Source organism: Armigeres subalbatus, chromosome 2 (genome assembly GCF_024139115.2).
Source record: "Armigeres subalbatus isolate Guangzhou_Male chromosome 2, GZ_Asu_2, whole genome shotgun sequence".
Lineage (NCBI taxonomy): Eukaryota > Metazoa > Arthropoda > Insecta > Diptera > Culicidae > Armigeres > Armigeres subalbatus.
Genome location: NC_085140.1, coordinates 59,996,198 through 60,010,069, shown reverse-complemented (window position 1 = coordinate 60,010,069; position 13,872 = coordinate 59,996,198). Strand labels below are relative to the sequence as shown.

General features: G+C 38.5%; 1 protein-coding gene across 1 annotated transcript in view; it reads left to right on the top strand.

Annotated features, from left to right (window-relative positions):
- Positions 1-3,314, top strand: part of LOC134208727 (CYFIP-related Rac1 interactor B) — a 110,306-nt gene extending 106,992 nt beyond the window's left edge. Inside the window, exon 4 of the mRNA XM_062684565.1 lies at positions 1,432-3,314. Coding sequence (XP_062540549.1) covers positions 1,432-1,696 — 265 coding nt within the window. The 3' untranslated portion in view covers positions 1,697-3,314. The remainder of the gene's footprint in view (positions 1-1,431) is intronic.
- Positions 3,315-13,872: the final 10,558 nt, after the last annotated feature.

Here is a 13,872-nt window from a genome sequence, read left to right as displayed (position 1 = left end):
GGAAAGAAGAAGGAAGAAGACGGAAGAAGAGAGAATGAAGACGGAAGAAGGGAGAAGGAAGAAAGATGAAAGATTGAAGAAAGAACATAGAAGAAGGGAAAAGTAAGATAAAGATGGAAGAAAGAATAATAATGAAGCAAGAAGAAATAAGGAAGAAGGAAGACAGAAAAAAAAGTAAGAAGAAAATGAAAGAAGGGAGAGAGAAGACGGAAGAATTAATATGGAAGATTGAAGAAAAACATAGAAGAAAGAGCAAGGAAAAAGTAAGATTAAAATGGAAGAAGGAATAACAAGGAAGGATAAATATGGAAGAAAGAAGAAGGATTAAGAATGAAGAAAAAAGAAAAGGAAGAAGGTAAAAGAAAGAAGAGGGCAAAGGGAAAAAGGAAGGAAAATGAAGGTAGAAGAAAACAGAACGAAACAAGAAAGAAAGATGAAGAAACAAGGGACAAGGAAGAAGGAATAAAAGAAATAAGAAGAAGAAAGAACGAAAGAAATAAAAGGAAAAAAGGTTGAAAGAAGAAAGAAGGTAAAATGAAGAAAGAATATAGAAAAAGTAATAATGAAAGAAACAAAAGGGAAGGAAAACAAGGTAATGAAAGAAGGAAGAAAGAAGAAGAAAAAACAAGGAGAAGGAAAAAATAAGAAAACAAAATGAATAAATGAAGAAGGACGAACAAGAACAAAGAAAATGAAGGAAGAAGATACCAGAAAAAAGAAGCAGGAAGAAGAAAGAAGGAACAAGGAAGGCAGAAGAAGGCAGAAGGAAATAGGAAGGAGGAATTAAGAAGAAAGAACTATGGAGGAAGAACTAAGAAGAAAGGTAGAAAGAAGAAGCAAGAAAGAAACAGTAAGAGGAACTAGGAAGTGCTAAAGAAGAAAGAAGAAAAAAATGGAATAAAAAAGAAGGAGAAGGAAGTAGGAAGAAGGTAGAATAAAGAAAGAAAAAGAAGAAGGAAGAAGAGAGAATAAAGAATAAAAAAAATAAGAAAGTAATCTTGGCAAGAAAAAAATCAAATACAAGAACCAAGAACAATAAAGTCTTGTTCCTTTCTATGTTGCCTCATCATTTTTTGAGCTGTGTACTAAAAAATAAGAATTCCGTAAAAAAATTGAAAGACAACAAGAAGTTGCAAGAAGGTTGCGGATCATTTTATTTTGTGCCCCTATTCGTTATCACGCCTTTCGAGTTTCAGCATTTTGCTATTTCTGCCTTATGTGAGATTTTTACTTTTTCAGCCTTATGAGATTCAGCCTTTCGTGGAAGACCCCCCTTTTGTTGATTGTGTGCAAAATTGCAAAGGTTGAACCCTATGACAAACAAGTAACAGCGCTTTGGTTAAGGTTTTTGGGCGCCAATGTAACACTTTTGTTCCTCGTGGTTTACTCTGTACCTCAAACTAAAATTTAAATTCTAATCTTCCATTACAGTAAACTTTTGGCTCAAATCGAACGGGAAGAAACGCACCTTCTGCTACTGCGGGTCATGGTCGGGCTCGTGATACTTTACGATCACGTTCACCCGGTGGGAGCGTTCGCCCGCGGTGCTCACGTCGACGTCAAAGGGTGCGTCCGGTTACTGCAAGCCCAGCCCGCCGTCAAAGCCGAACCCCTGCTCAACGCCCTGCGGTACACCACCAAACACCTGAACGAGGAGAACACACCGAAAAACATTCGGAATCTTTTGGCCGCATAGAGGTACGGTTCCCGGCGAGGGGGTGCAATGTTTTAGTTTTTGTGACCTTTCCGTTTCGTTCGTTTCTTGTGTAAGGTTTTGTTTCTGTGTTTGTTTTCTTTTAGCTGATAACTAACTTAAATCGAATTAGAAGCGCCGTAATATTATTTAGGGAATGCTATTAAACCGTGTAGTTTAGTAATTAATATTTGATAATCGGTTATAAGTGCGTGAGAGAGCGTGGAAAAACCAAACAAAACTACTGTTTATCTAGTTAAAATATAATTTAAAAGAATCGACTAATGATTAAAGCGAATCAAATCAAATGAAAGCGTAGCAGATGTAGAAGAAATATATTCCTCTTCCCTTGTTTTCTTAGGCAAGAGAGTTTCTCTAAATCAATTGATATGAATTATAAATAAATTATATTCATTTAGGTAAACTTTTGAATATGTGAAGCTATAGAAAAAATGAACAGTGATTCCAATGAGATGATAAACGCATGCACACTGAAGTATTTAGTAACCCTAGATCGAATAGACATCTAAACTATTAAAATTTCCTCAACATAATTTTTCGCGTCTTTACTGTTGTTATTGCCTAAATAGAATGCAACAAAAATGAAAATCTTTTTACAAATCGAACCATTGTTGTATAGAACAAATATTTTGAGATTATGGACGCGAGTGTACACGCACTTTACGCTTTTTATTGTGTCTAGGACCTAACTAATTTCGTAGCACTCGGAAACAACACTTACATCAAAACAACCAAAATGTGTTCCTTTTACATGGCAGATTAGAGCAAACTCAAATTTCAGAACTTTTTTCCTAAGTACAGGCACTAACAGAATCAGAACAGACAGTAATACAGCAAATCAAAAGATAATAACATGGGTTTAAACAAGCTTTACGTTGCATACGTTTGACACAACTACGAGACCCAGTGAAATGGTACCGGATCGCGTGTCGTGTTCTTAGGCGATTTCTCGTTGATTGTAATCAACTTGTAAGTAGGATACAAAGAAATTTATCAAATATATAAAACAAAAACTCTATTTAAATACAAACGAGACAACATAACGAAGCTACTGAGAGTAGCCAGGTTAACATGGATGCATTTGAGAGGATTTACCAAGTTGGCAGTGCAAACGCACTACAAAATAGAATGAAGAAACTAACTACACTACACTGCTATAATACGATTGCACACGAACACCCAACACAACACATAATGGTTATTATGATTACAAAGACGATTACAGTAGACATTCGGTAACTGCAAGGCCTTTTAACTGCACTTGAATGCATTTTGTTTGCATTTGGTATGTAAAATGCTTTACACTTATCGAACGGCTAGTGTTGTATTACTTTAGAAGTAGAATAAACGATACATAAGAACAATTTACCCATTGATACAAACTGAACAGTCTCAAAAAAAAGCAAATGCTTGTTTGTATAAAACTCATAACTTTTCAGTTAGAACTGAACTTGTGAAGGCATCCAAAAATGTTTTGCTAGACTAGTGGAAAAGATGAAAGTAGAGAGAAAGAGATTTGAAGAGTATGGATGGTTATAAGAGATACCAAAGTCGAGAATAAAATTCAATCAAGTGATGAAAGGATAACTAATAAGGAAAATTGTACCTTACTTTCGACTAGATTTGAAGAAACATTTATGATGGAGTATTACAATTGATTCATTGGTTATCTTAGCTGAGAGTGACTGTTAGGAAAAGGAATTTAGAAGGAATGCGTCTCGTATACTAAGCTACGTAAAAGCTATATGTTCGCTCCAAAAACAATCTTTTTGTAGGAGGCCCGGATACATATAGTGTTATATAACAAACGACTCAGTTCGATAAATTAAGGGAGATACCCGAAATAGTACACACTGAAGCCATTTTTACAAGGGTCGCTTTTTACGCGATTTTTTCGCCAGAATTTCAAGATTTACGCAGTTTTTTAGGCGTGTTTTGGGATTTTCGCGGTTTTTACGCTATTTTTATGCGGCACGTTTCCTCCACGTGAAAGCCGAGTCTAGTGTGTAATACGATTGGCAGGGATTGACACGAGCGGTACTGTATTTTCACGAAGCCCAATCAACTATTTGGATCGGACTAGTCATCAATAACATGGTGGTATGGACAACATTCGCCTGCCACCATACCAGCTGCAGAGTTTCGATGTCAGCATCAACTACTGGCTCAGCTTCAGAGATCTCTACACGTCTCTGATCCACGTGAAGCCAGACCTATCCGATTTGGAGAAATTCTACTGAAGAGGTCCTTTGCAGGCGAAGCTGAATCCGCGAAAGATCACGAACGACCACTACTGGGGTGATTAGCAGTCGTTACTAAAATGCTACTCCAATGGGCCATTCAGAAACCATGTTTTTTTATGATTCTGAAATCCCGCTTCCGCATGTGGTTTTTCACGGTCGTTGCTGAATCCCTCTTCCCTCCCCTCACCCGCTATGACCACGTGTTTTTTTCTTGAACAAAAACAATCTTTTCAAAAACCAATCAAACATAATTCAACATATAGGGTAGAACGGTCCAAACTGCACCCCTAAGGCTTTTTCGATGTTTTCATATAAATTTTTATATAAACAACAGTATCGAACAAAAAAACAACAAAACTAAATCTCTTATGTAAAACAACAAGGTTTTTATGACTTTCTAATGCATTTTAAATAAGTCAAAGTTCTAAAAATAGGCGTGGGGCAAAACGCCCGAATGGTGGTGTAAAATGACTCAATTGCATGTAAAATAATGGTGAACGCATGGTTGCTTGTTTTGTCTTAATGGATTGAACGACAATCTTACGGGTGAGGTGAATAATTTGCAAATTGTTAAATTTAAGGGAAAATTTAAGGATTTTGCTCATTTTTTTTCATTGCAGCGTAATAATGAACAACTAATTTTGAATTGTAATGATAATATTTGTTGACGACACCGTTTATTGGAGACAATTTCCATTTTTATTAACCTGAAGTTTACGACAGGATGGGTTATAAAATCCTATAGGTTAAATATAGGATGTATGTTTCATGTACAATAATGTTGTCAATAAACTCACGTTTAATACTCTCTTCGCACGCGACGGTATTGTGCGATCTGACGGTAGTCTCTGTACTAGCCGCAATTTAGGTGTGCCTAATTCATGTACATATTTTAAATTTAGTTTTAGGTAATGATATAGAAATGCTAATATCATCTTCCAAACTTAGACGTACATGTTCATGATAGAATTAGAGGCGAAAGTATAGAATTGATAGTTCCGTTAGGATATGGCAGGCATGAAGAATGATTTTATAGAAGTCGATTTGAAAGCGAGCGGAGGGTAATATTTGTGATGGCACTGGCCAGTGGAGATATATCAGCTTCCACACTGATATTCTTCCCTCCCCCTTCATACGGGAGCTTGGCAGAAGGAAGGTCATGTGATATGTGCCATCACAAATATTGCCCTCCGCTCGCTTTCAAATCGACTTCTATAAAATCATAAAGTTGATAAAAATGGTTCTGGTGACGGTAAAGACAAAGGTGATGGTGATTATATCAGACCGCATCGTGCTTTCGTACTGTGCGGTTCTTTTCTCTCTTTGCAGAAGGAAGTTTTTAATACTACCCGAAGCTATTTTAATTTGAACAGTGCTTCTCAGCGCTATTTGTACCCACTGATCCCGTTACGATCTTTGCAAGGACCCGTGCCTTCGTTTTACGTTAAACCCGTTTGCGGAAGTTAAATTCCGACAAGCGGTGGTAATCCAGCAGGGACACCTTTTAGAAGGTCACGTCTCCACGCTAAGCAATGAGCATTAATAAAAACAAAAGAGAAAGGGGGAGTCTCTGAATTCTCCACTTCCTTCTAAGAAACAAGGTTTCAAGACTGTCCTACCAAAACGCGTAAAAATAGAAGGAAGCTGGAGGTTTCAGATGTTCCTCTAACTCTAACATTCAAAATAATTCTTCTCCTATCGAACTGAGCAATCAGTTCGATTTGATTGATGATGAAATTGAGCAAATCGAATCTACCTCTATCCCAGGTGATTCGATCCATGCGAAAAAGCAAAGGATTCCGCCAATTGTGGTATCTGTTGCCGAGTTTTCTGGCTTTAGGAATGAGATTTTGAGTTGGTAGTGGCTGGCCCCATGATTACTTCCGGTCTTTTACTATACTTAGTATAGTAATAGTCAAGCATTCGTTGTACATATGACTAATATGGGGGGTAAGCGTGATGAAATGTTGTAGAATTTAAAAAGAAAACGAATGTTAAGACCAAGAGCCACTGGATGACTCCAAACGGGCCAGTATAATGTGAGGTAATCAGGGTTTAACTCTAAGGCATCTAAGGCGTGATTTCTCAAAAGTAGGAACTTTTCACGAAAAACTATTTTATACCAGTTGTGTAGGAAGGTGTCCGCTACTACGCCTACAGAATATTTTTTCGATGAAGGTGCATAATTTTGAGAAATCGAACTTTAGATGCCTTTCGCCATACTGATTTCAGAAAGTTAACTCTTAGTGTGCCGCTGTAAGCACGCTCAAAGCAGGCGATTCATTGAGGATATGTTTTTAGTTAAGTTAAATAGCAGATATGCATGTATGATAACCATTAATAAGGCAGAATTATAAGAACTGTATTTTTGTCTTTGTAGTAAGATTAATTACTTACTAATTTTTTGCGGGCCGGCGAGTGAAAGCGGCCCGATTCTTTTATCTACCTCTTTCCAGACGACCAATGATGAAGAATTTACTTCAAGAAAATCTCATAGTTCCGGTATCAGCAGTGGTATTCATAACTAATACTACCTACTACCAGGCTTGTAAAATGTCATCTGCATGTCATTTGACTAATTTGTCCACAACTTTCTTTAGAAGCCAAATTTATTCCATAATTTTAGATGTACCGTGCTGTGCCCTTATTCCGTTCACCTAAGACAATGTGCTATGTCTAAAAGCTCTAAAAAATACCCGTTTAGTATTTTGAAGTTGCAATTTCGCTACATAGTGTCATTTGCTATATACAATTGAAAATAAAATATGTTGGGATGCATTCATAGACTTAGCCTCCAAAAGTGAACACAAAATTGACCAATTATGTGGTCCTAATTCCAATCATCTGAAATGGCATTGTTCCTAATTCCGTTCATTCGTGTTCCTAATTCCAATCACCCGAAAAACATTTGATTTCTTGAAGATGCTAATACCAGGCATCATTTTTCTCACAAATCCATCTTTTCATTTACTATAATATTGCAAATAAAAAGCTTAAAATGTAATTTCCTTCCAAATTTAAAATACAATGAAAGATATTTCCTTAGTATAGCCAAGTCGACTGTTTTTTCGTTTGTTTCACTTACCATTCGAGATATATTCAACATGAACATTGATGCTAGCTGCCCAGTTGCATCAGGTACCACAGAGAAGGCCAGATACTATTCCTTATCGGATTTTTACACCTTATCCTCAACGTAATTTTGACTAGAGCCTGGATACTAGACCTTTAATTCTGACCTGAACCTTCCAAAACAATGTCTCTGTTTGTTCGTACCACTGTTTCGTTGAAATTGAATATTCTTGAAAGTTCCTGTTCTTTATAGTACCGGATAACCCTACTTCTACGAAGTATTCACGAATTTCGGTAAAACATAACCTTATTTACAGCTCAGAGAGGGCAGTGTTTTTTTTTATAGAAATTCGCCAAGAAATTTCCGGATAAAGCGTTTAAACAAGAACGCCGCAATTATGGATTGTGCTGTTTAAAACTGTCCGTTTTCTCCGGAAACCCTTTCTTAACATTGTCCAGCATTCACTTTATAAATCATCATTAAATCATTAACTGAAAAAACTGTATTTTCCCGGCACGAGTTGAAAAAGGTCCCATAACCTGTCGTTAACGGAATTCCTTTCGGTCTGCCTGCTTGCGGGATAGAATTTCAAATGTTCACCATTCACCACTCATATGGCTTCATGTACGATGTACCTTTTCTTGCTCATAGATTAGATTATAAAACACAGAACTTTCGGAATCCATCCTCCAAACGAGGAACGAGTAGATTTAGAGGTACCCTTATTCCGGTCAAGATATTTTTCACTTTTCAGCATTTTCTATCGGGAAAATACAGGCAACAATTTGGTAATACCACAGATAACAGATATTGAAGCTAGAACAAATGTTATTGAAAATCCCGTGTGAACTTTTGAATTGATATACGTTGGCTCACTACTGCCATCTACTCAACTGATTGCGGCAGTACCTAAGGATGCAGCTGAATTACAACCGTCGAACGCAGCCAATGCATTTGACAGCCGCAATCGGGCTGCGTTTTCAATAACAATGATCCTTGCGCCATCTCCAATCGATTGCCAAACGCGGTCCCAATTTAAAATACATTTGAATTAACGGTTGCGGATGTTTACACACGTATGGGATGCTAGCCTCAATATCTGTTATCTGTGGTAATACGCTATAATGTTACCTGTTTTGTCTTGTTATGCTGCTGTGTTTGAAATCCAGGACAAATTTTCACTCAAAAATGCTTAAATATTATGACAGACGTTCTTAGCAAGTGGGTTAATGAAAACAGTCAAAATGGCGCTCGTAGTGACGACCAACAAATTTTGTTTAAATTTTCACTATTAATCGCTAAAAATGACGCTGGTTTTCATTTCATTTCATGCATACATAACCATAGAAAAGTATAAGGATATTTTTCTGCTGTTTGTAGACAAAAACTCTTTATTATTTATCATTTTGTCTTGCGTGAACGGAATTAGGCGCTGATTGGAATAAGGGCACAGCACGGTACTCATAACGCTTGAGTAGGGCTATATTTTTGTCCAAGGGTACATTGCTCTAAATATAACATCTGAGGCTGGAGAGTGAAAACTCTCCAAAATGTCACGTGTCATTTGACATAATGTCATTTGAATGACATTTTGCCTCCCACGCCCCAGATAACATATTTACAGCAATGTCTTGTTAGACAAAGTTGTAGGCACATTTAAGCGCTATAAGTTCGTCATACATCATGAATCGATATCTACCTTCTGGAAAAAGTTCTGGGAAAATTATTTAAACGAATGCAAATGACATTTTACAACACTGCCTACAACCACGACAACCACCGTCAATACAGGAAGTCTGTGTTTAGAACGAGATTACTTCAAGGACAATCCCAGCATCCTCTGTGAATTGCAGATATCATTGCGTTTATATTTTAATTGCACTGAGCTCGTTCTAATCTGATAGGCGAATGAATTGACTTACATCGTGAATAATCAATATCATTAGGGGAACTGTACCGGTTTTGGCCATGTTTCTAATTTGGCCAATTTTGCAAATAACTCCAAAAATAAAATCCTTCGGGAGGGTTTTATTAGTTCCAACAAGAGATATATCCCTCACGATTCAACGCTGCTTTTAACTGATCGATTATTTTGGAAAAATATGTATTTTTCAGCGTTGGCCTAATTAGGCACTAAGTTGGCCAAAACCGGTGCACTTCCCCTAGTAAATTTAAATATTCCCGTAGATTATAAAAGCAAGTGCATAAATTACTATTTTATGGCAACATATCACAACGAAACGGGACCCTTCGTAGCCTTAAGTAAGATCTCGGTCCGGTTGCATCTTAGGAGATCTTAGTGCAGTGCACACCGGACGTGTTGCCCGGTAGACGTATCGCTCAGCGGTATTTAAATACAACGCAGATATGCTACGGTCAGAGGGTGCGTTGATATTACAAGATTACAAGATTTAGGAATGAGATCTTGAGTTACCACGGGCTTGGTAGTCATATGGCTACTGCTTCTGCCTCATACGCAGGAGGTCATGGGTTCAATCCCAGGTCCGTTCCATTCTCCTTCTTTGTATCTTTCTTTATATTTCTCATGTTCTAGCAATCGCTAGAACTGGAAATGGACTTCCAAACCGTTTCCATTACTATTCCTATACCTTCAACTTGAGTATTCTAACAGTAATCTGCTAGAATTGGAAATGAACTTATAGAGCTCGTTTCCTACATCCAATTAGAAATTCCATCAGTTACCTTCTCCTATCTATCACATTGGCAGCTCGTTAACCAAGACGGAATTCTGCCTCTCCAACCTAACCCAGAAATTCCAACAAATTCCGCATGAACTCGTGGCAAGTGCAGAGATATATTCGGCTTGCAGTGAGTGAGTGATTGCAGCATCATTTCCTCCCTCGTCCCTTCATTGACTTGCATTCTGACGTGGCAGGCGCCAGTATGACCTAACAAATGAGATCACCAATACTTGTACATTGAAGATGTGTGCTAGTCCCGAGGAAACATCTGTTGGTTCCCTGTGCAAGAACAGCTGATCTGGTCATAATGGAGTAGCAACTACGAGCAGTCAATCAAGCTCAAAGCTTTAAGAATGAGATTTTGAGTTACCTTCAGGGGATCAAAGTTTCATTTCAGGAAGGGTGACAGATCACTAGATGAGAATTAAATTTAAATTTCTCAATTACTTGGATTTTCACCAGTCCAAGTAATTAAGATAAAAAAGAAATCTCGCTCTGGTACTTCTCAGGGGGGTATTTCTCAAGAATTTTATTTAGTTCACTTTAACAAAAGTGAACTAAATAATATGAAAAGTTTGGAAAAGGCCTGCATCATGGGAACTTTTCCGCAGGCCTGGGGGAAATTTCTAAAATCCCACTCAGTGCCGTAAGTGCCAAAAGTGGGGTCAGGGAACTTAACATTGCCACATGGACGCTAAATGCATGATTTGTGGTGGAACCTCTCATGCCAAGGACGCCTGCCCTGTGAGAGAAGATTCCAATAAATTTAAATGTGCCAATTGTGGGGGCAATCATAAATCCAATTTCTGGGAATGCCCCTCACGCAAAAAAAAAATTGAATTCCCGTGCAAAATTGATAACAGGTAATTCCAATAGGATCCCAGATTCGCCGGGTAAACATATTTCAAACGCTCAAAATCCGCAATCATCTGCCGGTCGAGCAATTCATACCCACCACAATCAACGAACAAATTTTGCCCCTACCTCTCACCGAGGGTAACGAGCAGTTCGTCGAATTCTAATTTTTTAAACACGCCCCACTATGCAAGCATTGCTGCAGGCAAGCAAAATTTAATTTCTGAAAGTTTACCGACGATTAATGATTTTCATACCCATTCTTCAACGGATAATACCAAAACTGAAGCTGTTCAGGTTGGTATTAAATTTACTCAAAAAATTGTAATTGGACTTCGTTTTAATGGATTCAAATAATTCTTTGAACATTTTAAATTGGAATACCCGCTCTTTAAAGGGTAAGGAAGATGAATTATTCAACTTCCTAAAAGTTCATAATGTGCACATTGCCATTATAACTGAAACATATTTAAAACCAGGACTCTCCATTAAAAGAGATCCAAATTATTTTATCTACAGAAATGATCGTCTTGACAGCGCCTGTCGTGGGGTCGCTATTTTCATTAATAGAAGTATCAAACATAAATTACATTCTTCGTTTGAAACCAAAGTTTTCGAAACCTTGGGAGTTTCTGTTGAAACAAATTTTGGACAATTTTCTTTTATTGCTGCCTACTTGCCTTTCCAGTGCAATGAGAGGCAAAGGAATTTGTTGTGAGCTGATCTTCAAATTCTAACTCGCAACAAATACATTTTTTCATAATTGGTGACTTCAATGCCAAACACCGTTCATGAAATAATGCTCAAAGCAATTCCAATGGTAAAATTTTATTTGAAGATTGTTCTGATACTATTCAATATCCCAACCAACTTATTTTTCTTCCAGTCGAAATCCTTCTACAATTGATTTAGTTTTAACGGATTCAAGTCAGGTGTGAGGCCAGTTGTTAACTCATGCAGACTTTGACTCTGATCACTTTCCTGTGACGTTTAAAATCTCACAAGAAGCCATTAACAATTCAATCGGCTCTAATTTTAATTATCATTGGGATTTATATAAAACGTATATCGATAGGAATTTTGATGTCGACATTCCTCTCGATACCAAAAGTGATTTTGATAATTATCTTTGTCAAATTTAATTTTCGGAGCCAGATGTATTGCAATTCCTAATAATTGTGAAATTATATTCAACTCCATTATTATTGACGACGATCTTCAGTTATTGATCCGTCTTAAAAATGTAAGGGGAAGGCAATACCAAATAACTCGCGATCCCGCGTTGAAAGTTAATTGTCGAGATTTGCAAAATGAAAATCAAAAAACGTTTCGCTATTCTGAGGAATACCAACTTTGAGATTAATGTCTCGAAATTGGATCCCAGTTCGAAACCCTTTTGAAAATTAACGAAAATTCTTAAAAAACCTCAAAAGCCAATTCCAGCGCTTATAGAGGGAAATCAAATGCTATTAACAAAAGGCGAAAAGGCTCAAGCAGTTTGAGAGTGCGCATAATTTTAGTCTAGGTATCACTAGTCCACTAGTCTACATACTTATACGAACGTTCAGGGTCCCCAGGTCCGATTCCATATTTTCCGATATTTTATACGATTCACAATATTTACTTCTTTGTATACTTGATACAGTTCATGATTCATGCATCTGCGCCACACACCATTTTCTAGTTTCTATCCGAGTATTGTACGCAGCACTTTTCGCTTGAAAACCCCGAAAGCTCTCCGGTCGGCCTCTTTTAACGTCCATGCTTAATATCCATAAGGGGCCACTGGTAGAAAGAGAGGTTCGTATAGAGCAAATTTCGTTTCCGTCTGCATGCTGTGGGACCTAAGCTGGTTACGTAATCCGTAAAAGGCCCTATTCGCAGCAGCAATACGTCTTATCACTTTACGGGAAACGTCATTGTCACATGTCTCAAGCGTTCCAAGGTAAACAAATTCTTCAACAACTTCAAACACATCCCCATCAAGCACTACCTCAGCACCAACACCACTAGGTCTTCCTCTATATCTAACCTCGTATCTACCTCGTATGGTGGCAGCACTTTGTCTTGATAAAGTTAATGGTCAAGCCTATCCTCGCCGTCTCCCTCTTCAGTGGGACAAAAGCCTCCACTACAGCTCTGCGATCGATTCCAATAAGGTCGATGTCGTCCGCAAAGCCCAGGAGCATATGCGACCGTGTGATGATAGTGCCGTTCCTCTGCACGCCAGATCTCCTAATAGCACCTTCGAGTGCAATGTTGAGGTCACAAACGAGGTTGACGCTTCGTCTGCAATCCGAATACTTGATTTCGAGCCATCCAGCATTGCACGTATCAGTCTAATTAGTTTCGCCGGAAAACCATGTTCGGACATTATCTGCCACAGCTCATTTCTCTTCACTGAATCGTACGCTGCTTCGAAATCATTGAGCAGATGGTGAGTCTGCAAGTTGTACTCCCGGAATTCATCAAGGATCCCTCTGTAATTGGCACACTCTACCTAGTCTGTGCCCTTTCTTATAGATTGGGCATATGAGGCCATCCAACCAGCCGGCAGACAGTTCTTCATCCTCCCATATTTTCTGGATAATGTGGTGGATTGATAGTGTTTGAAAAGCTCGACCGGAATCTCGTCCTTCCCAGCAGCTTTACTGTTTTTCAACTCGTTTAGAGCCTTCTTTACCTCGTTTAGCGTTGGTTGTTCCACAGCTTGACCATAGGCGACTATGTCCAACCTGCTCCTTAATACACCTTCATTTCCACCGTTCAACAAATCTTCGAAGTGCTCCTTCCACCTCTCTGTCACCATAGTCTTGTCTGTCAGCAAATTCCCCTCTCGGTCATTGCACATGGCAGGCACTGGCGCAGTCTTATGCCGCGCGCCATTGACAGTTGCGTAAAACCTCCGTATATCGTTTCTATCCACGTTCTCCTGCGCTTCAGCTATCACACTCTCTTCGTGTTGCCTTTTTTCTGCGGTGGATTCGTTTCTCTTCTGCCCTTGCTACACTGTACCGCTCTCTGTTGGAACGGGTACGAGCCACTAGCATTCGACTCCTAGCAACATTTTTCTCGTCCGTCACTCGCTGGCATTCCTCATCAAACCAACCATTTCGTTAGTTTCGTGGATATTATCCCACAATCTGTTGACGTCGCCAGATCCGGTGGCATCTCCTATCCGCCAACTCCTTCAACTGACAAGCGTTGGATATTGAAACGCATCGTTCTGTTGTTTTGTGAATTCGTGACGCTGGAGAGTCGCGCCCGAATTTTTGCAACTACATG